This window comes from Ptychodera flava, chromosome 8 (assembly GCF_041260155.1).
Source record: "Ptychodera flava strain L36383 chromosome 8, AS_Pfla_20210202, whole genome shotgun sequence".
Lineage (NCBI taxonomy): Eukaryota > Metazoa > Hemichordata > Enteropneusta > Ptychoderidae > Ptychodera > Ptychodera flava.
The window spans coordinates 7,899,381-7,925,948 of NC_091935.1; the positions used below are offsets into that span (position 1 = coordinate 7,899,381).

The following is a 26,568-nucleotide window of genomic DNA, read 5'->3' on the forward strand; positions in this document are numbered from 1 at the left end:
CCTCTCACATTGGAAACGATTTTTATTTTTAGAAGTAGATAAACATATAAATTCTGATTAATCTGGATCTATAACGTTCTTTCTCAAGCTTGCATTTGTAGAGAAATTAAAAAGAACAACTCGATTCCAACGACTATACCATTCTTTCTGTTAAAAATATTTGTTTCCTTGAAGGATCAGTAGGAAAGTTCGAAACTTAATACTACACTATGATTTTTTCATATTATATCACTCCATACAACCCTAACAAGCTTAACAAGGTGTTTTAATTTTTTGACATCTTTTGACAAAATGTACACAGATATTAGCTTATCAACGGAGACTGCATTTTCTACTGCATTACATTTTCCGGGAGAATATTGCCATTAATTGTTATACGGTTATACTCTTATCAGAAGAGATCGGCACACTTAATCCGCCGGTGGTGTTGCGATGTACTTATCGTCAACCCTGAAATATATAGAGAGGCCTGACCTTCAAACCAGTGGCATCGAAGATCTATGGATACAACTCAACTTCACAAACTCAAAACCATTCCTCCTCGGTACCATATACAGGCCTCCAGATTCCACCGCCGCATGGTTTACTACTTTTGAATCTACGTTGGACCGAGTGATCAGCGAAAATTTTGAAATAATTATCGTGGGTGACTTTAACGTAGACATCTTAACTGAAAGTAGAAATTGTAAAGAATGGACATCAATTTGTAGTTCATTTGGGTTGGTAAATATGATAAACTCACCCACAAGGGTGATGAATAATTCTAGTACTTGTATTGATCATATTTTGACGACAGACCCTGAAAAGATAATTCATACTGGCGTAGCGTGTATTGGATTAAGCGATCACTTCCCTGCTTATATTATTAGACAAACTTCAAGCAAATCTATTGGTAAAGGCAAACACACAATTAAATACAGATGTACAAAGAAATTTGAGTCGGAAACATTTTGTAGAGATCTTGCAGAAGTTCCATGGTCAATTGTCAGCAGTTCTGATAATATAACTGATATGTTAGACACATGGAATAAGTTATTTCTAGGTGTTGTGAACAAACATGCACCAATCAAAGAAAAACGTGTAAAATATCCAAAAATTCCAGAATGGTGGAATGAGGATATTGAACTCTCAATCAAGATTAGAGATAATCACAAACAAAATAAATCATTTGAATTATAGAAGAAATGGAGAAATAAAGTCACAGGTTTAATCAGGGCAGCTAAACGTGATTTTTACAATGGTATGTTGAATAACTGCTCAAACGATTTTTGGAAAGTTTTCAAACATCTCGTTCCACGCTCACAGTCACAGAATCCTACATTTCTTATCAGAGAAGGTAATGAAATTTCTGATAATAAAGACATTGCTGACACTTTTAACAACATTTTCACAAATGTAGCTTCACAATACATAAAACAAGCAAACAACAACGATGACCTTCTAAACAAATTGACAAATTTTATAACAAAACACCTTCCGGATGATGCAAAATTCAATATACCATTGCCAAAAGATTCAGACATTTTGAAATATCTTATGAATTTAAATTGTAACAAATCCACTGGTTTAGACGGCATCAGTTCAAGATTTTTGAAAATTGGCGCAGGTCAAATCACACCGAGTCTCACAGCTCTTTTTAATTATGTAATCACAACAAGTACTTTTCCAAGTCAATGGAAGTCCGCTAAAGTAACTCCTCTGTTCAAAAAGGGTATCAAAGATAACATCTCAAATTACAGATCTATTTCAGTCCTTCCTGTTCTGTCAAAATTGTTAGAAAGACATGTACATAGTCATTTTTATAATTTTCTTTCATTTCACAATTTACTGTCAGATAAACAATCCGGTTTTCGTACGTTTCACTCTTGTCAAACAGCTTTGACTAACATTCCCACTCATGGTACCAGGCAATCGATAGTGGAAATCTAATAGATGTTTTACTCGTTGATTTTAGAAAGGCCTTTGACCTAGTTCATCATGGTACTTTACTTAAGAAACTCAGACTTTATGGTTGTTCAGAGCAGACAATGGGCTTTTTCACTTCATACCCCGCAAACAGAACTCAGTTGGTGTCCTTCAATGGAACCCTGAGTGATTCTCTTCCTGTCAGTACAGGTGTACCGCAGGGATCTATTTTAGGGCCCCTGTTGTTCCTACTTTTTATAAATGACCTCCCTCTGGCTTCTGAAAATTCTGATATGTATATGTATGCTGATGACACAGCAGCTCAGGTGATCAGTCCCAAAATTAACGAAATTGAAACCAAGCTGAGCAGAGATATGAATCTGATCACACGGTGGTGCGATCAAAATTGCATGTGTGTTAATTCACAGAAAACTAAGGTTATTGTCATTAGTACAACGCAGAAGAAAGCCAGAACGAAAAATCACATCAATGTTATGTGTGGCAATGATCAGCTCGATTGTGTAACCCATGAAAAATTGTTGGGTGTAACCATTGACGACACCCTAAATTGGGAAAAGCAAGTAAATTCAGTTCGTAGTAAGGTAGCCTTTGAATTGCTGCATCTGAAACGTATTCGTCCCTTTTTAACTCAGAGAGCTAAGATGATATTTTACAATTGTTTTATATTACCCCATTTTGACTATTTTTCTAACATATGGGGTCATTGTTCCAACAAACTTTTACTTCGTGTTGAAAGACTACAGAAAGCTGTAGCCAGAGTACTTATAGACTCAGATTTTAGCACTCCTAGTCGTAATTTATTCGACGTTTTAAACTGGTTACCATTTAGAGAAAGGATTGTTTTTAATGAATCAGTCTTGATGTACAAAGTAAAAAATAATTTAGCTCCTAAATATTTGAATGTTTTTAGAAGTGTCCAGAACGTCCACAGTCGTAGTACAAGATCTGTAGACAGAAATGAATTATATATTCCAAGACACAAAACTCAAATTTGTACGTATAGCGGTGTCAAAATATGGAATAGTTTACCAGCAGATGTCAAATTTTGCTCTACTCTTCACTCTTTTAAAACGAAATGTAAGTCTCATCTTTTGGGCAAAATGTAATTCTTAAGCCATTTTTGGCATTTTTTTTAATATTTTGTCGTCTGTTTCTTGCTGTCTTAATGTTTTGTTTTTCTCTGTTCTGTTTTTTATATTCTTTAATGTACATATTGTATATTTCTTGCATCTCGATACTGTGTGAGAAGAGCCTTCGGCTCAACAGTCTATCGAGTTTAAATTAAGTCTAATAATAATAATAATAATAATAATAATAATAATTCTCGACTGAAAGTGACACAATCTGTCCCTTTAGTAGATTATCAAAACTTGTGTGTTTTGATTTCATTGACATCCCATCAAACATGAATACAGCATAATTGCAGATAATGAAAATTTCTTCCTGTTTACAGACCCCTCTTCTCTGAGAAGATAGATCGTCAATCGTTCGAAGTTGTGACATTAAACGTTTCGTACTGTGATCTTCATCGACATTGCTCGTGCAGATAATGCACAAGGTCGAACTTGAAGTTGTAATCATGGGCAAAAACAAAAAATGCCCATATCCGAGTTGATGTCCTATGGAATAATAAAAGATTCACTTTGGAATAATCTATACTAGTGTCAGCTTTGTTTACAGGTCATGATCAGTTTGTGACAGTTGCTCGTTGGTTAACGTGAAACACTCTAAGCCTCACTTGTTTCTTTTTGTGTTGTTTGTCAGCTGATTGACACGGTAAATGAACGAATAGTACTTATCCTTTAAAGTTTCATACAGCAAAAAATATGACTGTTGTCACCGACTGAGTAACGATCCCCTGGAGGCAATGAGTCTAGTAGTATCCCTACGATGAAACGATATGGTCCTCTATGAGTGAAACGATGTCTGCTCTGGGCAGGCGTTGAAGAACTTCCACAAACTCTCTGATGGTTACGGGGTACAATGTCGACCAGTAGTACAACACTTCACCACAAGGATTTTCGCTATTGGAGAACAGTTGAACATCTTCAATCGAACAGCCTATTTCAGCTGGATCAGGCAAGTGGATGGAAAAGAGAAATGTTATTCCAGATCAATTCCAGATCATAATAAGGGCAGAAAGGCTGGATCACAAACGATTTTGAAGGGTACTAAGTTGAGCTCCATAGGCCTTTGTAAAGCTCGCAAAAATGGAACCAGTATAGTCTATGAAAATACATTGGGTAATAACTTACATAATGCAGAGATGGCGAAATTAAAGGGAAACCTGTTACACATCTCATGTGGTAATTTACTTGAAATATAGCTCTACATTTACACAAACAAGCATCTATCCATAAAATGAATGCATGCCTGTCTTCATGCATACATGCATGCATGCATGTTTGTATGTACATAAAATTATATTTCAAGTAAATTGCCAAGTCAAATATGCATGTATGTATGTATGTATGTATGTATGTATGTATGTATGTATGTGCGGTGCTCTCTTAATTTATGTGACAGGCATAAGGGTTATCCAAAAAACGTAAACAGTAAGAAAACTGGAAAACCGACCCAGTGTGTTTTGTGTTGTACAGTTCGTTTTCAATATGATTATTTAATGGGGCAAACATATTACAGGATTATATTGATAATTTACAAATGTCTTACAAGCTATATCTCTCCAGTCACGACCAAGCACACCTTGCACATTCAATTTATCACAAATTTTCCTATGAAGCGTTGGTGGCATGTCAGCGACCCGTCCGTCCAGTTGCATCATTTTGGTAGCCGTGTGATGTGTCCTGCTCGTAGTCTGAAAACGGATGAAAATAAGAAGAATCCTAAAATAATAAGAATGTCATTGTAGACCGCTTTTGATGTTTCCATAAGTGAAGCATTTATTCTTCTGCATTGTCTTGATTTTTCAACGTATTTGATGATAGTATGTAAGTGTTATAATCAGATAAAATGACATGCAATGATAACTGTTCGATATATATATATATATATATATATATATATATATATATATATATTTATATATTTATATATATATTTATGTATGCATATATGATATATATTTGTTTGTATGCATGTGTGTGTGACTTACTTAAAAGCGTCGCAGTGCGTAAGTGTGTAGATAAATGAATCATAAATTTATAAATATTTAATGGTTCTAAGACTGTTTGTTGATACATAAACACTATTTTCCGTACATTGGTTGAGGGGGACGTACACATGTATACGAAATCGCTGAAAAGGTTATTCAAAAATACTTTATACACATTCTATGCATATTTTTGCACGTTTGGGCGAATCAGTCAAGAGAGACTGATCGCTTTTTTACTTTTTGTACTGCGGTTTATTTATTTCATGGCAGATGCAATACAAATGTCATCATAATGGCTATTAAAGACGGGACAGAGTCAATACCGTATCTCACCTCACACATTTAAGGATTTTGATATATACCTATAAAAGTTCATCATAATTTAGAAGCCAATAAGATCTGAATGTTTAAGTACCCAAGAAGCCCTGAAACTTGCATTTTTATCAGGCACATGATAGGTTTCAAGATAATTTTTTCCAAATTCCATGAGGTAGTATGGAAGCTGGCATTTCAGGACGTGGTGTGTTATGTGTTAATGGTCTAACCTGATCACTTACGGTATTACTGCTCTTGAAAACCTCCACCACGTGACATTGTCCTTCACAGAGAAAGTTAAAGGGTTCAGTTTTACGCAAACGACAATCTAGTTGACTTGCCAATTTCACAATATGGAATTTTCCCTGGAGTCTGTGATTTCTGTGATACCTAGCAGGACACAACACACCAAATGTGTACTTCAGATGTTTAAAGTCTCGCCGTTTGATGGCTTGTACGTGCTCTATCAGCCTTGTTATGAGCAATTTTGAGTCTGTATCGCTTGATCTCTGCACTGTTACCTTTATCAGATTCTGCTCAGGTAAGTGATTCAGAAGTTCGAGTTTGACATGTATGTCTAAGTCGAAAGCAAACTGGCCAACGTCATAGAATACCTGTCGCGTGCTTGACTGATCGTCCAGTCGATCCCCTAAACACCGTGCCAAAAGTCGAGTAAAAACAGCGTCGGGTCGCAAATAGCCGAAGTCAAAGTAATACGTCTCTTCATCTTCACTAGATATCCACCAATCTTCCATCGCAGTACCTGAAGCTTCCTTTATCATTCTTGAATAACGTGGCATTAGATAAGGTACGCTGAACAGTTCATCCGTGGTTCCTGTTGGCTGCTGATCTATGGGGCATATTAGGTCATAGGCAGTTAGCAATCGAATGATGGCGTCCTTTGGCACACTGAAATGATTCACTATGTGATCGATAAGAGAACTGTGGAGAATTCCTTCTTGTTCCAACTTCAGCCAGTATTCTGCAACATCTTGCGATCTTTTATCACGGGCTGGAATATTCACCAGTACTTTCATAATGTCAACGAGGAGCTGCGGGTCAAACACAACGTATTGTTCGAGCACTGGGTCATCAGGTTGGTATATTATCTCCCCAGCGCAGTGGAAGAAACTGAGAAGCTCTCGAAAATCATCATCATTCATAATTCCGCATTCTCTTGACACAACCTTTCCCACATCATTATAGGATGAGATGGTGCTTTCTTTCCTCTTACTAAGTATCTGTTTGTAGAAGTTTAAGTATTTAATAGGAAACTCCCTCGTCATATAGTCAGCTTCCAGAATTTTTGAACTGATTCGTTTTTTAATTTTTGGTATTTCAGTATCCTTTTGTGCTGAATTTTCCACCATGAACACCAGACGTGTGTCAGAGTTCACTACCAAACAGCGACAAAAGTTGTCGTAGAGGTTTTCACGTAGGTACGTATCAATGTCTTCTTGATCTGACAGTCCAACGCTGTCTCTGTGCGTTCCAACAAGGAAGATGACAGAATCTCTATCTTTTGCATGGCTTGAAATCGAGTGTAACCAAAAAAGAATCCGGTTAAGTTGTCTAGTTTTATTGTGCACCGCCTCTTCGAGATTAAACACTAGAAGATAGATAGCATGGCTGGCGAGAAATACATGGTGAGTACAGTGATACAGTTTATCACCTGCGAAATCCCAAAGGCTTAACCTCGTCGGGAGATTCTGTGAGCCTCCTCTCAAGGCCTTGAAAGCATCCCTGATTTTCTTAATTGGTAATGATTGAGAATTTACTTTCCAAAACCCATACATTTCAACCAAGGGATGAGTTAAAATTGACATGAGGAAAACCAGAAAAGCAGGTGAGAAGTTGCTTGGAAGTAGAAATGTCCAGCCCATGAAATAACCCATGAGTAAACCTATTAATGTTCCAGTACATTTATAAGTAAAATACCCCATATTCAACTTTGCATCGATTTCTCTTCCAATGAATGTGCCTGTACTTTTTCCGAAAACTAACACGATACTAGCCAGTAAAGAGATGGGAACGTTTGGTTCAGAGATTGTTATTGACAGCACGGCACTCATTGTAAGTACACTTAACGTCAAAAACGTTAAATCAGTTTTAGGTTTTAATGGTAATCGTCCAAGTAAGAGCGTCCAGGAGCGTACAAGAATCAGTCCTATTACATAGCTAAGGAAAATTTCTACTGTTCCGGTATACGATGATACGACTTTTGTAAAATCTAATTCGAACGTCTGGTCTTGAGATGAACACCACATGGGTGGATGGAGCAAGCATATGCCAAATGCCAGTCCACTTCGTAAGCCGCAACCACAAAGGACTCCCAATACATACCCGATACTGAGAAAGAACATGAAATAGGTGAAATAATTTAGAACAGTGTTATTTGAAGCAAGCGTCTTGAAAAATAGAAAAACTGCGTCAACAGTAAAGTAACAGCGGATGTAATTTTCTATAAGAAACAAGACAGCAACATCCGAGCCAAAGCGATAGGCCTCGGTAACAAAATCAAGCCCAGCGATGTACATTCCTAGAAATACAAACCACTCAAATGGAGCAAACCCATAGCTAAAGATATAACAAAGCGGTACGATGCACAATAGCTGAACTTGGAGGAGAAACCTGATTACGTACATGACATCTCTACAGTATTCGTTACCAACTGTGCTTTCCCCTCTTTGCCTATTGCTACTAGTACTTATTAGGGCGGCAAACCACGCAGACACAAATTCAAAATCAGTATGGCTGTTATCTTTACACGTACGCCATGTTTTATCTACTTCCACTGCTTCGTACATTCTCGTTTCAACTCCTTCAGTGCTTGCTTCGTTTTTCTGAAACCTCTCTCCCGTCAACGCACGTCGGAGGCTTGTCTTTCCGACACGAGCGTCACCTAAAAACATGACTTTGCTTCTGTTGAATGGAAACTTGCCTCGTCTTCCAGTTTCTATATACGTTTGCTTGATCTCTTCATCGTCACAGAGAACCCCAAGATTGTAGCTGCGATACGTCGAAAATCCCGACAACCATCTCTGAAAGTGACTTGCCATGCTTGCTCAGGTACACAAAGTTGCTTTATCTGGATCGGGCAAACAAACAAACAAACAAATAATAAACAATATCAATCATTGCATCAAATCAAAAGCAGCTACTGGGACATCTTTAAATGGACTAAATCGTACTAAGGTTTCAATATGACACGAGACTGAAACGTTTGGCCACTTTTTCATTACAGAGAACACCACATTAATACGTCAAGCCATTTAGCAAAATGCCTAGTAAGACAGGGAGTCATTTGGCCAGATAACAAATAAATTGTCGATCAACTTCACTGGTTGGGTAGAGCAATTGCAAACACTAAAATCAGCGGCTAATCTCAATCGGTGTCAATTGTGAATTATTCTTCATTCGATTTAGTTTATTTTCTAAGATACACCATGAGAGAAATGGTTTGTACCACTGTGCGATGTTTACGCAGCCTGTAGTATCAGTATCAACTTTATGGCCAGAGTTGGGCTTCCTGCTGACTTTTCGTATTACTATCGCTGTACCAGACCACTGAAGTAGACCGCCAATTTACTTATAATCTGGCCAAATGACTCTCTGTTTTACAAGGCATTTTGCAAAATGGCTTCACGGGTTAATGTGGCGTTCTCTGTAATAATATGAGTTTTTTTTCTTTTACACTACAACGATTGAATGAAACAAGGCAATAACATGTTAGGTATAACGGTACCATTATTTGGTGGCTTTTCTCTCCACAGAAATACAATCAAACCTGGGTCTTGCTTAAGGTAGAATGCTCCTCGGGGACAGATATTTTGACTCTTAAACCTGCTCAATTCTTGTCTGATCTACCACTTGTGGGGTACATTTTTAAGCTCTTTGAGTAAGAAAAACTTTCACCGTCTTTGTTTTTTGAAAACATTAAAGTTTATTTTCCTATGCAGAGTAAACCGGGGTGGCGGCCATTTTGAATTTCAAATATGGGTGATAAATCTTGAGTGTTTTCTCTAAAATCAATATTTGCCCGGTGACTCCCCTATTTTCAATCTTGATTTATAAAAAGTGAAAAGTTGAAAGATTCATTGAGGAAAATTTGAGCGAAAGTTTAAGTCTTTTACTTTCCAGGCGCACACTACCTTAAAGCGAGATCAAAATGTAAATATAAAAGTAAAGTAAAAATAAACATAAAATAGAATATGTGATGATTTCCACTTAGAACGATGAGGAAAAATGCGACAGGTCCTACCATTGCAATAACTTTCAAGAAATTAGAGACCATATAGCCGCTGATGTCGCAAGCATAATTTTGTCATAGTAAGTGCGGTCTTCACATGATATACAAATGTCGTTACTCTCAGACGTTCAAATTAATCCTCTGTCTAACAGGCTCAGCAGACAAACCATAGAGATAAATACAACTTAGGAGAAAGAGGATTAATGGGTATGGAGTAACGCAATATCGATTCAAGGTAGTTTACGCCTACAAGGTAAAAGACAGTGGTAATGGTAATGGTAAGGTAAAATTCAATATAACTTTCAACATTCTCTTACCAAATCAAGAATATAATCAAGAGTAGTGTCATCTCTTTCTGAAGTCGGGTTTCAAAAAAAACCCAAAAAAACAGTAAAGATCTTACTTGCTTCAAGAGTTTTAAAATTAGTCCTCACAAGTGGTAGATCGGAAAATTTGAGATTCAGAATACTGTCTTCGGGGCGCATCTTACTTTCAACTTGTTAGTTGTTCTTTCAATACTGTATTACTGTATATTTCTTTCGCCCTCTAAGCTTTTATTTGTTTCCCCACACGCAGGCGCATGGACGTTAGAGGCTCCTTGCCCCTTCTCTCTATAAATATCATGAACTGACTACATTTTCTTGATTACAGTGATTACCTGTTTAAGCTGTCGTTTGTATATCTTATGTCCGGATGGAAGTGGAGTTTTGGATTTTGCGATTACACCAGCAATATAAAAATAAACAATACAAAATTTGCTTAACTTTAAGCTTTCTATTTATTCAATTAAAGCTGAATAAGCACAGGGGTCCCCTGACGTGAAATCAACTTGTACGCATTGGTATAGACAATTATCAACTTTACGAGTTTTCATTGAGTTATTTCAGAGAGGATATCTGCGCTATTGTGTGATACTGATTAGACGAAATATGCTTCCGCCCGTTCAATATCGTTACCAAAGATACAGACAGAGACAGTATTTTTCTGTTTCTATGATTCTTCCGAATTAGAGATTGACTTTATTATCCTGGGATATGTACGTATTCACGTACCCTTTTCTGATATTAAACTCTGGGCAAAAGAAACCACGTATATATCTAGCTCTTCTTTCCTTTGTTGAATATTGCTTAAATGCATTAATTTATTAGTCAAACAACTTTTGTCAAATAGTTGAGCATTGCTACTCATCTTGGTTTGAAGAGTACAGTTTGCATGTGGGTTTGCATATGCCACCTATACCTGATGTTAATTCGGACAATCCCACATCTCAGGTAATAAAGAACCATTACATAGTATTTCTAATAATCAACGGGTCTGCATATTCACTTGATCGTCGATCATGATCCTTTGACCCAGCTATTTCTACTTCAAAAAAATGACTGGCACAGCAATTATTTATGTCAAGCTTTTCAGTACCTAGCTCCCCTTTGTACAGGCATTCATCACAAGTGTGAAGAAAGACTAGAGGATTTATCACAGTTCTAATAGAAATCAACGTGTGAAATATGTATACTCTCAAGCCTGTTCTTACTGTAGATATTGGATTAAACAAAGTCGTGTTTTGATTGTGCCGTTTTGTCCCATTTGAACCAGGAGTTTCGAAAAGCTGTAACGACATACTAATAAGGTATGTCTCTATGTATAAAGCATGTTTAAAAATATGACCATAAAGATGTGGGTGGTGAATATATAATGCTACACTTTGCAAGATCACCCTTGTGTTTGTCTCTGCGTGAACTGTAAACGTTGTGATTCATGACTTCATCTACAGATTAGTAAACTACCACACTTTTATATAAACACTTTTTGATACACCACTAATGTATAACTGCTTTCTGACGCGGGCCTCTAGAACGGTGTCGACATCGGTATTTTGATCAACACCGACGTAAAAAACGTGTCAGAACAGTTGGCAACGGGTCTGCAACGGCGAAGATTTACGGCTGCGTTAGGGAGCGTTCAGTTATTACGCCCGGGGTTGGGTTGGCGAAATCTATGAGGGGTCACCTTAAATTTGAAAGCTGCAGCGGGGAAGGTCATGTATTTTTCAAACAGCTCATAAGTATCCGTCCCGTTAAAATGCAGTTTGAGTGTTCAGAAGTATTCTGGGAGATTCTCTGAAGTCATTTCACTGTAAATTTGAACAAGTGTATAATTATCTGTCACATGAACATCTTGACTTGGCAACTCTATTCTTGTCTTATTGTAAATCGGGCTCACTGAGCGCAATGAGCAATTCCTTTTACTTACATATTAGAGATATATCAAGTTTTGTCAGGAACATTATTTACCAGTGACATGTAGACTACAGTACCACGAAAAGTGAAATTATACTTTTTGGCGAAATTCTTATATCAGAATTGTTGTCAACATATTAACTTTCAAATACCCTATTTGAATCATGTACATTTGTATCAATTATCAAACACCTATAAAAACACAAAGTAATTTAGTTAAGCGTTGTAAAAATATTATTCATAGTTTTCTCATAGACTCCACTGTATAGTGAATCAACATTTCTGTGAAATTCCAAAATCCAATTTCTTGCACACATATCATCTTTAACCATCCTAGTCTAACTAAGAGCTTTGAAATGAATTATCAAACGTCAATAAATACACAGATTTAAATAGTTTTGTATTGGAAAAAAATTATTCATAGTTTTTTCGTAGCTACCATGTATAGTGAATCTACATTTCGGTGAAATTCTAAAATCTAATTTATTGCACACATATCCATTTGTAACCACCCTAGACTAATCAAGTACATTAATATTAGTAATCGACAGTACATAAATACACAGATTTACCTATTTTTGTATTTGAAAAAAATTATTCATAGTTTCTTCATGTATAGTGGATGAACATTTTCAGTGAAATTCCAAAATCAGATTTGTTGTACACATAATATGCACTATGCATCTTTAACCATCATATTTTTTGAATGGATTGAATTATTTATTCCCATAAATATATAATGTAGGTGATTACAAAATCCAATACAATGTAAGTATACAATCAATGGGAAAAGGGTTTGAAAATAGCTGTCTGCATGGCAACTAATCTAGTCCAACCCCTGTAACGACAATTTATTGAATATAACATATCACAGGGCATACTGTATGACTCTGTCAAATCACCTCAACTCATACCAGCACATGTGTTCATAACTAAAATGAATAAACACCATCAGTGTAATTGACTTTCTGTTTCCAGAAAATATTTGTACTCCCTCTAAAAATGTGATCTGCAATTAATATCGCTAATATTTAATAGTGTACTGTTCCGTAGTTTGTTTGTTTTTGGTGTTTTTTTTATTTTTTGGGTTTTTTTTTTCTCCTACAAATTTTTAACTGAATTGACCCAATCTATGTTTGATTTTGGGAATTATAAGATCATTTCTAACATTTTGTCTGGTGAAGTAAGAATGATTAATTGGCGTAAAAAGGTCAGAGAAATCTGTCGGCAACCTCTCGTGTAAAACGTCATGGACAAAAACCGCCAATTGTAAACGATGTTGTTGGTATATATTTAAAATACCACGTTCAATGAATAGTGGTTTTGACGATGAATTCATATTGATAAAAGTTATGATTCGTTCCATGCGTTTTGTATTTTTGGAATCTCATTTAAGTACGTTGGATATAACACGATTGGAACTAATTTGGGATAATTTGATGGTGAAGTAAAGTCGATAAAATCTGCAAATGAAACCTCATCTGCTTTTTATTTTAAGTTACGCTCTTGTTTCACTGAGTAATTTATAATATCGCAGCATTCAGCCATAGGGCACCTAAAACTTTCGAGAAATTTGAAAAATATAAAGATCCAATTATCCCAAATTAGTTCCAATCGTGTTATATATACTCCCCCAAATTTCCAGGCCATAAATAATATGTGGAAGAACTATAGAGTTGTATAACGTGACAAGAATGGATTGTGGTACAACAGAGCGCAAACGCAAAAATACTCCGCTCCTGTTAACTTGCTAATTGTAGACTTAAAAATATAAATTTGCTGTTTCCATGACAGACATTCATCAAAAGTAACCCCGACAAAGGAAGAACAGGTGACCTCAGAAATTGGTGTATCATTTATTGTGAGTGATCCAGAAGTGTCAATCCTATTCCTACTACACGTAATAATTAAATAATTTGTTTTGGTAAAATTCATTGTTAGTCTATTTGCGGTACAACACTTAGAGACCTGTTCTAATTTGATACTGACACTATTTAAGTCAATACAATCTTTCTTTTCAAAAGCGTGAAACAAGTTCGAATCATGGGCATATAACCGAAAGTCAAAGAAATTAGAAGACATACCAAAATCGTTAATATAAATAAGGAATAACGTAGGTCCTAAGATTGAGCCCTGTGGAACACCATAAGAAATTAACCTTCCAGAAGAGCAAATACCCTTCATATCAACAAATTGATAACGAGAAGATAGATAGCCTGTAAACCATCGGAGAGGTACACCTCTCACACAATAATAATTCAGTTTTTTATATGTACGTCATGGTTGATAGTGTCGAACGCTTTTGAAAAGCCGATAAATAGACCTAAAGTCGAGTTTCCCTTATCCATTTCATGTAAGAGTTATTGAACAAGGCTTATCAGAGAAATTTTGGTACTATGCTGTTTCCGAAATCCATATTGATGATGATATAATATATTATGATTATCAAAAAACTTTAAGATTTGGTTGTTTGCAATTCTTTCAAATATTTGCTAATCAAAGGCAAAATAGAAATTGGCCTATAGTTTCCTTTATGTTCTGTGTCTCCCTTCTTATAGATGGGAACAACACGAGCTATTTTCAAATCGTCAGGAAAAACACCATTTGATAATGATAAGTTCAAGATATGACAAAGAACTTCAGATATTTCATCGACAGAGTCCTGTAAAAGTTTCATACTAATATTATCATGGCCACAGGCCTTCCTGTTACCTAACAAATGAATCATTGAATATATTTCCTGCTCAGTTACGAGCTGTGAAAAGAAAGAATTGGCAAGTGGAGTTCTCAAATATGACTTAAAATTAACATCTAAGTGGGTCATATTCAGCTCACTTGCAAGCTTTTCACCAACATGTACAAAGAAATTATTGAAATCATCTGCCTTGTCCTGTAATTCAGTTTCATTTTCAGACACAATGTGTAGTTGGTCTGGTATTTTGATATAAGTAGCATTATGTTTCCCAAACAACTCATTAATTATACCCTAAGCTTCTCTCATATCATTGCGACAATTCATGAGCTTATCTGAATAGTAACGTTTCTTTTCTTTGCGGAGAATACCTGTCAGAGCATTTGTAAACTTCCTTTAAGAACTTAGAAATGGCTCCATAAAATTGTTTCTGATAAGTTTACTATATAAAATGTTCTTTTTCTTAATTAATTTCCGTAAGGAATCCGTCATCCATGGTTCATCATTTCTCCCCTTTTTTCCCTTTTTTATGGGTCAAAGTGGTGCATATTTCGAAGCAATCTTTTGAAACTTCGTAATAAAATTGATATATGCCTGTTTAACATCACTGCAATTAAAGACATTTTGCCAATTTTCCTACAACAAACAATTGTGATATTTGGATTGAATTGATAATCAACTGTTGATAATGTTGATTCACTATAAATGGTAGTCTATGAGAAAACTATGTAATGCTTTATCAATACAAAACTATATCTATACATTTATAGATATTTGATAATTGACATAAATGTACTTAATCGGAATAGGGTTGTTACAACTAGCATGTGGACAAAAAAATTTGACTTTAGAATTTCACAAAAAATGTTCATTTACTGTAAATGGGAGTCAATGATAAAATTGTGAATAATTGTTTTCCAATGAACAACTTGATATACTTGTGCATATACAGACGTTGAATAATTAACATAATTGTACTTGATTAGAATAAAAAATTCCTTAAGGAAGTGAATGAAAAGCGAAAGATGTGTGGTTTCAAGTTTCTCTGGACCTATAATGGAAACATATGCGTATGAAGAGAGCCAGGCTCGACCGCCATCGCTATTAAAAGTAAAGGGGATTTGTTTAATATTACCGGATCTTATATATCTCAGCGCAATATATCGATGGCTTGAGTTTACTTTCATGACACTATATGGAAGTATTTGAACCTAACGTTGACAAAGTGTCGTGCTTTGCTCATTCAATTTCTGAATTCAATGGCATCTTTTCAAATAGAAACAATGTTCTTTCTGTATCTCGTATCAATATTCGTTCCTTGTAGAAATATTTTAGTGACTTTAAGTATGTTATTGAAGACTGTATTGATCACAAATTTAATTTCATTGCATTGACTGAAGTATGGCAAATCGACGCCAAGAACCTCTACAATTTCCAAATTATTTTCTCGAAATTAAATGTAGAGATCATGGTAGAGGTGGAGGAGTAGGAATGTACGTACTTTCTACAATGAAGTACAAAGTGTTATACAGTATGTCAGTGTCAAATGCTAAATCCCTATGGCTTGAATTTACTGTAAAAGGGGAACCTTATATTATTGCTTTTATATAAAGTCCTCCAAACACGAATAGTGGGTTATTTATTGATGACTTAGAGAAGATATTAACACATTGGAGTGCAACTACAATGGCTGTATTGTAACTGGAGACTTAAATATTGAGGTCAAGCAACCATCAAATATCTCAGTAATGAATACACTTTCCTGTTTGCATTATGAGCAAATTATCAGTACTCCAACAAGGATAACACTGTTCTCTAAGACAATAATTGACGATATTTATACACATTTAAGTTTTGCTCGCATAGATGCCGGTACAATTTTGTCAGATATTCCTGATCATGTTCCTATTTTTGCTAATTTTAATACTTTTAATAACGCATTCTCAAAACGCAATTAATTATAGCTTGTCAAGAGACTACACAAAGTATGACAAAAATAAATTTAAGGGGGAATTAAGAGAGGAAAATTGGGAAGATGTCTTTAATTGAAGTGATGTTAAACAGGCATATATCAATTTTATTACGAAGTTTCAAAAGATTGCTTGCGCAAAAATATTGCGATCCACTTGTAATTTCTGTCTAATCAATCCCTTTGAGGGGTAATTTCAAAATTATAGCAAGTCAGAAGTGGAAATTTGAACATTGACAACTTGTGAGTTTGTAAGGAGGGTCATTTGTAAAAATCTGAGAATCTTTCATTATGGATTCAATCGCCATCCTCAATAGGTGTTTGTGTGTGCAGCTTTTCTCAAGCAATGTAGTAGAGGGGTCATGAACCTTTTGTCATCTTAAAAAGGGATCATCAATTTTTTGATGCAATGGGTAGGAGGGTCACTTATTTTGACTGATGCGCAGGAAGAATTTGCCGGCCCACCCCCGGCAATTATAACTGAACGTTCCCTAAGCGATCGGATTTGGAACGGCGCGCCGTCGCAAATTCCTCGAAACGAAGCGTGTGCCCTCTAGCGACGACATTTGCCTAAACAACCTCTGACCTTTAGTAGTGATCAGTGTTGACAACGAGAAAACTGAAGAAATGGTACTGTAATAAGGGAGCATTCGTTATTTACGGGGAGGGGGGTTGGTGGAAATCAGGGGGGGTTGACTTTTACAAAACCGCTTTTTAGGGGGGGTCAAATTTTACAATCAATGATTGAAGGGAGGGGGGGTCAAATTTTACAAAGGTTTGTACTGAGTTATGGAAAACACAATTGACTTTGGAATTTCACCGAAATGTTGCTTGTGTAACCAATGTTTCGAGACGACAGAATAACAACTGACCGAAGCTCAGCCAAATTTATTACTCTAGCAGGGCCAACAAGTCCGAGACTGGCGTTACCTCTCTAGAGCAGCAACAGAGCATGTAGCCCTGAGTACAGGTCTGTGTGTTCCTGGCGTATACGGCCTCCACCACAGCCCTGCAACGGTCTGTGGAGATAACTGGGGTCTCTGCAGTGAGATTCAAAATGGGGATCTCCATGGGTAAAGAACTTGTCGAGTATGTTATGTTTCAGAAAATGAGCGGTTTTGGACGTTAGGAGAAGTCAATCGCATCTTTTCTGGGATTGGTTAGGAGGTAAAGGTAGGCAGGGAAAGGATTTTGCCCCAATAGAGCAGAATTTTGGCTAAAAAGACCCTTTAGTCTTCATTGCGGTCCAGATCCAGGCCGCAGAGACCTCAAGTCTGTTTAAAGACCACTGCAGGGCTTTGGTAGAGGCCATATAATGCTGGGAACACACGTGCACACACCTGTACGCAGGGCTACACAGCATGGGGCATGAAATGAGGAACCAATAACACACAGTCATATAATGTAACAAACAACTTCTGTATATTACTATATTGTGTCAAATATCGGGGTCTACATATAAAATAGTAAAACCGTACTTCAAAACTATAAATATTAGTCCATGGTAACAGTAACCGTACTGATCGACCTCCCGACGGCAGGAGTCGAACACACTTTCAGAACAAAACTCTGTTCAAACCCTTTCTAAATAATTAACAATTTCTATGGAAAACTTAACGTTACCGCAGAGGTACCTTAGACTTGACCACGCGGCTGGGAAACACAAATAGTTCACACGCGACTTTAACTAATGTTCGATGATGAGCACAATTGTAAGTCCCCTGTAATGTCTGCACATGAAAGTCGGCGACAACACACGCAATTCACTACTAAGCAGCGTCCAGTTCAGCTACCACGGGAGCAGCCATCTTAGATCTTTTGTTTACTTCCGGTCGGGACATGCCGAACTAATCTGAAGTCTTCCTCTGCTAACTCCGCGCATCGACAATAGTTCAGTGGAACGATCATAAATGATGTTCAAATGACAATCTCAGACATCTGATTGAACTCATAAATCCAATATAAAACTAGGTAAATCTGTGTATTTATGTACTCTTGATTATTGATATCAGTGTACTTGATTAGACTAGAGCGATTACAAGTTCATGTGTGTGCAAAAAATTTGATTTGGGCATTTTACCAAAAATGTTGATTCTCTGGTATGTGAGAAAACTTTTTCAGCCCGGGGCCACAGGGTGCGAAGGGTTAATGAATCAAATCTGATGAAATTTTTTTTGGGGGGGGGGGGTTCACATTTTACAATTGATGAATTGAGGGGGGGGGTCAAATTTTAGAAATTTGATTTGGAGGGGGGTCGCTTTTTACGTTTCATTTGTCGCTCAAATTCCACCGCCGCCCCCCTCCCCGTAAATAACGAATGCTCCCTAAAGGGAAAGCAGCTCCACATATCGCCTATACTATTTGTGTATTTCTCTGTGTTCGTGTTTGTTTTTGTGTGTTTTGCTATTGGTGTAGGTATTAGCCATTGCGAGACGTGGCCGCAATCTGTCTGTCAAATGACAGCGTGGTCCTTTGACGCTACGTTTATAACCAGTGTGCGGTCACTTCTTCAGTTCCGTTTTGACACTTGCTCTTCTTTGGTTTTGTTTTCACTGTTTGTGTTTTAAAAATTGTCAGTGTTTTGTTCATCCATAGGGAGGCTAGAATATTTATATTTGGATCAGTCTGTTGTATTTGATTTTGTTCGGTAGTTTACTTTGGCATTTATGAGTGTGTCTTTTATGTTTGATTACTTTTGTATGCGATGATGAGTTTCATTGTTAATACATTTCCAAGTGTTTGGTCTTTTTCTACTTGTTCCCCCTTATTAGGAACCTTCTCAGATTGTCCCATAAGTTCAAGAAACGAAATTCTTTCGTTTAATTCAAAACTCCCTCCCCCTAAACGAAAGTTCTAAAGTTCGAAATATTGGTGTGTGCCTGAGAGAACAATGTACTGAGAATTATTCGTCTCGTTAAGACTGCAGTATTCAGTGCTGTTTCGTCAACACAGCGAGAGTGAAATGACCAGGTGTTGTTTGAGCATGCAGACGCTTATAGCACATTTAATAGCAGTATCTTCTGGCGATTTTTCCGTTAGTTTTGATTGAAATGATCACTGGCTCATGTTGAATAGCCTGTAAAATAACAGAGAATCGCATATTGTTCGGAAACATTACGTGCCCTACAACTAAATAACATGTGATTTTACAACGAAAATTTCAATTTTTGTCCGGACAGAAATACAAACTCTGTTGACACGCGGATTGCAATGACATGCGGATAGGCATTCTTCTGCACCTGCGCGAGCCATTTACAGCAATTTCAAAATAAATATTCATTACTTATGCCCAGTACTTACGTCGTAGTCCTTTGTCAGAGCACGTTGCGTAGCCAGATGTCTGGCAATCCACGACGCAATGTTTATTGATCCCGCAATAAACGTGAACTTGTACATCTCGCGTGATCGCGGTGTCACCATATCTGCGTTCTCCCCAGCACGCTGAGCATGCCAGAAGTCAACAAAAGAGCTCGGAAGGGCAACACGTTTGAACAAAAATTAGCAGTTTTATGTGGCTATAACATCACTAATCATGTTTGTTTCTTCGTAAAACAACATTTTGCAACTAATATGAGCCTCAACATGGAATTTTCCGAGGTGAAAAATGGTCAAAAATTACAAATAATGGACCTTTAAAAAAGATTTTGTTATCTTTATTATTTGATGAAGGAAATTAGGGACATGAACGAGCTAGAAACAGTTCCTCTTACGTTTGTTGGCATGAGTGTGCATTGCTTTAAATTTTTACCCAAAAGAACTTGTGATCACAAAATAAAAGTACCAAAGTGAAGATCACTAATTCAATGGAGGTCAAACCCCTCTCCCTCCCCGAAAACTTATGAATTTCGCTTTTTGAACTTAGGCGACATTCTGAGAAGGTCCCTTAAGGACTGCTTGTTTAATGTATTTTATTTTTGTGTGTGGAGATGTATATGATAATAAATAACCAATCCCCGTTTTCCATGGTGCTATTTTTGTACATGCATGGTTATCCCAAGTCTCCATCACTACTGCTTGCCACCAAATGTCTGAACGTTTTCTCGTCCAGAACGCTCGACTCACTGGCGTCAAAGTATTGTTTAGAGAGCAAAACAGCATGAACATGGAATGCATGGTCGATCACCTACGGCGTTATTGAAAATTCCGTGTGTACTCATCAGGGTCCACAGGAAGCACCTCTTGTCCATGAAACCACATCCCTCTATCCACGTGAATGTGATGAAACTAGTGTGTGTGTTGATCCCGGCGTCGGCGATTAAAGCGTTAGATAAATCTTGATCGCATATGTACGGAAGCATATTCGTATCACGTTTGTAAGAAAAAAATAAAAAACTCTCGTATATGGCAAGCCAAACGTTCCAATATTCTAGAAAAAACATTTTCTTTTTATATAAAACATTTTCTTTGTGTAAAAACCTATTTTATATTTGTATAAAACATGTTCTTTTTGTTAAAATAAAACATTTCTTTTCGTAATACTCGTAATTACGAGATTTTGATTCTGTTGATTACGAGATTTTGATTCTTGACATCACTTTTCTTGTGATATTTCAGTTTATCATATACCCATGCCCATATTGCTACATCCTAGTGACGTTCAACGTAAAATATCATCCGTGATATTTCACGGTAAACGTCGAGATATGCACGATGAACGTCATCAGTTTTAGAGTTTTCCCGAACTACATTAGCAGTTTGTTGGTAAACAACGTAAACAACAAATTGGCTGCCGCTCCCCGCCTGCGAAGCGATGTCGCCGACGTAAAAACTTGAAGGGCTTCGTGGAACACGGGTATTTCTGGTTGCAAAATACGGAATTATTACGTTGAGTCTTGAAATGTTTTCCCATGGTATTTTTTCGGTCAAGTTCTAGCAAACATTCTGCCGTTCGCACGGCGCCGGCACTGTGCACGGTCTCCACCGAACAGGTAGTGAGCGCGTGGCGTGACAGGGATGTCGCGCGCGCGACGACTGTTGACATGGCAACTCTAAAGGTAAACTAACAAAATGGCGTCCCCTCTCTGCGCGAGCTCTGTGCCGTACGACGATCGAAATCAGGATAGATTTAAAGCTGAGCAGTTTTTGATCGGTTACAGTTGTAGCATATTGCACCTTAAAATGTTCCTTCTGTATGACGATTTTTTGTATCCCGGTGTCTTTCTTCTTGGGTTTCATTGAGATATGGACGATGTCGCGCGTTATGTTGACATCTTCGTCGTAAGCTTATACTTTATGAATGAAGCCTGTTCACATAAACATTCTGATATTTATGCGCAAGGCGTAATAAAGTAAAGCCTCAAAATTAAAGGTTTTTCGTTCTATTAGTAAAAATTCCCTAAAATTATGGGCATGGGTATATGATAAATCGGTTATTACCCAATATCGCCTGTTCCTTGTGTCGTATCAGCATTCGTGTCATTTGTGCTGCGTCAGACACTCGACTTCGTCTCGTGTCTGACGCAGCACAAATGACACTCATGCTGATACGACACAGGAACAGGCGATATTGGGTAATAACCTCTAATTAGCGAGTAGTATTTGCGTGGGCTCCTCGGGCTTTTGTTTTCTTGAACACATCTGTCAGCGTCTATTTGTAGCCGACTTCTCGTTTTAATGACACGTGATGAAAGAGAACGCAACACGCTCCAAAGGGACAAGTCCTGCCATACCAGCCATTGGACCACATCAACAGTGCGACTCCCATGTGCGAAGTCAATCAACAATTACGGGGGACATCATTGAGCAGTTTGAGTGTTACCTAATACAAAGATAAGAGCTGCAATTGAACTAAATTACATGAGCATGTCGCCAACAATGTTGTTGAATGTGGTCACCTGCAGCCTCAGCTAGGCTAAGCTCTGCCGGGAAGTTCTTGTCACGACACAGGGGAAACGCGGCGTAGTTGGCCTGAATTTTCACCGAAATATGGTTCTCATTAGATGGATCAGTTTTCTGTTACGGATAACAGGCTCACGCCATCCAATGCTCACCGTTGTGCTGGCCATGAATACGTGGCGTAACAGTGATTGACCTGTATGTCCCTACTTCAACAAAAACACACCATGCTGTATCGACAGCTCCACGTTTGCTGTGCGCTCAAATCTAAATTGATGCTGGGGATCTGTATGCCCTGATCATTTCTTATGTAATATCAGTAATTACTGAAAAGAAGTGAAGTCAATTTAATTCATATCAAAGAGCATTGAATTATGTTACCTACTAATTCTACCTTATATGTCTGCATAATATTTTCATGGCACAGTGTGCGTTCATGAGAGCAGCATGCGTTGTATATCTATAGGTTCATCAATACATTATGTTGCAATGAAATTATGTTCTAAAATATCTTATTTTTCCATCAGTTTCAGATTGACCGGCGATGATCCAGAATATGGATGATGAACTTCGAGCAAATATCATTGAAATGTATGGTGATATGCTAGACATAATTGAGCAAATGCACCTGTTTGATTTTTACTTGTAAGTTTGTAAGTCGTGAATTGTAATTCAATTTAATTTTATTTATTACATTTTTGCTGTGAATAAATGTATTTTTTCAAATACGGTATTGTAGCATGGATGCGTTGTTGTTATTAACAAAGTCTCGATGTATCAACCCTTTCTTTGGTGCAAATGAGAACTATATACTTAATTTAATTGTTGATCCTCTACATACAGAATTTACACAGTAAAAGTCGTCCTTCACTTGGCAAACTAAGCAACATTGCTGAAGTATTTGTGCCTATACAATCACAACTTCGTTCTCATGTTAATGGCTATGCCATATCATGTCCCCAGAGTGACCTCAGTTAGAGGAAAAATACAATGTAAATAGGCTATTTCAGTACGTCATTTAAGTAGATAACGAGAATAAACAGCCATGATTACGAGAATTAAAATCGGTAAAAACGAGAATCAAAACTCGTATTTACCAGAATTTAAAGTACGAGAATCAAAAACTCGTAATTACGAGATTTGAAAACTCGTAACTACGAGAATTAAAAGTCGTAATTATGAATATTAAAACTCGTAATTACGAGAATCAAAAACTCGTAATTACGAGATAATAAAACTCGTAACTATGAGAATTTAAAACTCGTAGTTAGAGAATCATCTTGTCATGAGAATCTTAAGTCTGTGATTGCCATTACGAATGAATGAATACATATGAGTAGTAAAGTAAACGTGGACAACTGGGATGAAGTAAGAATTTTACACCCCATTTTATTCATTTATCTACATGAAGCGAAGGAAAAATTAACCATCCATGTAACTAAAGTATAACCCTGACCTATATACGAACTCACGCAGCAGTGCATTGTCCTGAACTAAGCGGGGAAATTCCCTGCTGAGTCATTCACATTCCAAATGGAACTTGCGCAATACAGTAGCTATGACTCACCCCCACTGAGCAAAACAGAACGACATTCTATTCTCTCTCTCATTTGTTAGATAGATTCTGACTGAGCCGTACCGGAGCTCTTACAAAGACCCGTATCGGAGCTGCGGGTCTCGTTTCTGGATGTGAATTTTATCTGCTGGCTGGTCCATTTTCACTATGTTGGAGTCGTCGGAACGAGATTTTCCCCTACCGGAACCATAGGGATGTTGCGCAATACCCCTATCAGGACGCAGCAGGAACTTTCCAGCAGGGAATTTCGCAATACCGCTTTCGCAATACCGTACTCCAGTTGCTTAGCAACTTGTGATGTCATGTTCAATGTCTGTCATTCTACAGTTTTCAGAAACATTTTCTGTGGAATTTTTTCTGAACCTAACTTTCATATCCATTCAATCCATAATATCGTAGATATCGCTCCAGCGGCGGACTAAATCCTTCTTGTTTTTGTATTTCTAGCGCCTGATGAAATATGTCCTGAATAAGTTCTGACCCCGGAGCCTCCTCGTTCCGAAGGGTTGCACCTTTTTCTTGTATTTGTGTAAGCAGCTGTTTATATTGAACATAATAATGTTTATATTTCTCTCGTCTCTTTGCTACACCAGTTTTCCCTTGTATCACATCAATAACAACACCTGGTATAGGAGTTAAGGCTAACAGTACCGGAACTGTTGGAATTGCTGCTATGACAGCAGAGCTTACAAGAATTCCTTTAGTAATATTAAGAGCCATATCAATTCGACCCATTAATTTATAACTTCGTCGATATGCAGCACTTGTTCTTTCTATGTAATCAGCCAATTGTTCAACGCTTTCAACAACTGAGATGTGCATTTTTTTTTACTGTATATGTAAGGGATGATAAAAAATAATTGTAGTAATATAGAAATATAATATGGCAGAAGGAGGAGAAGATATACCACTCTAGGATTTCGATGATGCAAATTTGAATGATGACGATGCTACTGCTGAAACATTCTTTATAGACGATGATAATACCCTTGCAGAAGCTGATCCTTTCCTTGATAGCCCAAAGGTTGATCGTTTGACTGAACTTAAAGCAGATGAAAAATTAAGAATGGTTAATAAATTCTTAGATGAGAATAAAATTACTGATCCGGATGCACTAAATGTATTGGCTATGGAATCTGAGGTTAGGGATGGAAAGCTGTATTATAAAAACCTCAAGCTGTCTAAAGATAGAGGAGGTGGATTTTATAAGCTGTCCACATTAATGAGTTTAAAAGGAGGACATGAATTTATTAGAGAAGTATTAGCAGAGCCCGAATATGTGAAACGTACATTGCATTCTGAAGATGTGAAAAACGATAAAATACCGGCTGAGAAGATGTCACCAAAAGACATGGGTATATACAAAGATAAACTGACAGAGTTACGGCAAGATGCTTCTGGTAATGCACACAAAATACAAGCTTTTGAAAATAAAATCGAACAATGGAACAATCTAAACCCAGAATATAGAGCTTTTGTTGATGAATTAAAGATAGCAAATATGCGTCTTGATGAGCTTTACAGTGAAAGAGAAAATCTGTTAGAGCAGACAGAACTTACACCCGAACTCAGAACAAGACTAGCTAAAATTGATGATCGAATTGAAGTACAACATGATATGATCAGTGGGGCACGTGAAAGACTGGCGTCGACTAGGTCTCTTCGTGATGTAATTTCCGATCCAGATTTGTCACTTAGGTTGAAGCTGACAGAATTATTTAAACGAAATGGTATAACAATAGCTGCAATACTGACTGCCCTTGGAATGACAATATCAACAATTGCCCTGGCTGTGACTAGAGGAGGAGGGGGAGGAGGAGCAAACGCAGGAGGTTCAGGTCCACCCAAAGTATATACAAAAGCGAAAGAAATTGTAAAGCAATTTGGCGAATGGTTAAAAACATTGGCCGCAAAAAGTGCTGCTGCAATACCAGGTTTAATCGGCTCCCTCGTCAGTTTTCTATTAAAAACAGCAGGATCGGTGGTTGGATTTGTTGGAGAACAGCTATGGATATTTTTAACTGGTTTAACATTAGTAATTATAAATAAAATTATGTATTAATATGGCATCAACATGTTTGGTGAAAAGAATATTGCAAAGTTTCTTTCTAAAAATAAAGACCTGTTTGGTTTCTCTGTCGAATTGGAATGGTGCAAACTCCGTCGAGTAAATCGACATATACTTCGAGCAAATCCAGGTGTCCGTCTCAAAGATGATAATCTATATCATAACATATTAGCTTTCGTGAAGGAATGTCAGAAGACTAACTTCTTTAAGCGACTAGAATTCATAGCTGTATTCCAGGATACTGAGGATGACCAAGAGGCTCATCATCTCCAAGAATATTGGGTTCTTCGATTGATTCGCGACACAGGCAATCGATTTATCTTTCAGTCAGACGGAAATATTTACGTAAAGATGTGATTTTTTTTCTTCTAAGTAATTTATATACACGAAGTGAAATGTAAGATGTGATTTATTTTCTTTTTTTCTTCTACTATATACATTACACGAAAATGGGGTACGATAGAACATTATCACCGACTTTCACCAACCGAATACCGAATGGAACGAAGTCAGAAAGAACTCATCACGTGATTGCTCATAATCCAAGTGAAGCAGATCCAGGCCAGACACTTATCATACGATGTCC

The 26,568-nt window shown here is 37.1% G+C and overlaps 1 protein-coding gene across 1 annotated transcript in view; it reads right to left on the reverse strand.

The window, feature by feature from the left end:
- Positions 1–637: 637 nt before the first annotated feature.
- The window catches only part of LOC139138368 (uncharacterized), a 51,109-nt gene continuing 25,178 nt past the window's right edge, over positions 638–26,568 (reverse strand). The window contains exons 2-4 of the mRNA XM_070706709.1: positions 5,599–8,444; positions 4,600–4,744; positions 638–3,996 (exon numbers count right to left, since the gene is read on the reverse strand). Of these exons, the coding sequence (XP_070562810.1) occupies positions 3,812–3,996; positions 4,600–4,744; positions 5,599–8,415 (3,147 nt within the window). The 5' untranslated portion in view covers positions 8,416–8,444 and the 3' untranslated portion in view covers positions 638–3,811. The remainder of the gene's footprint in view (positions 3,997–4,599; positions 4,745–5,598; positions 8,445–26,568) is intronic.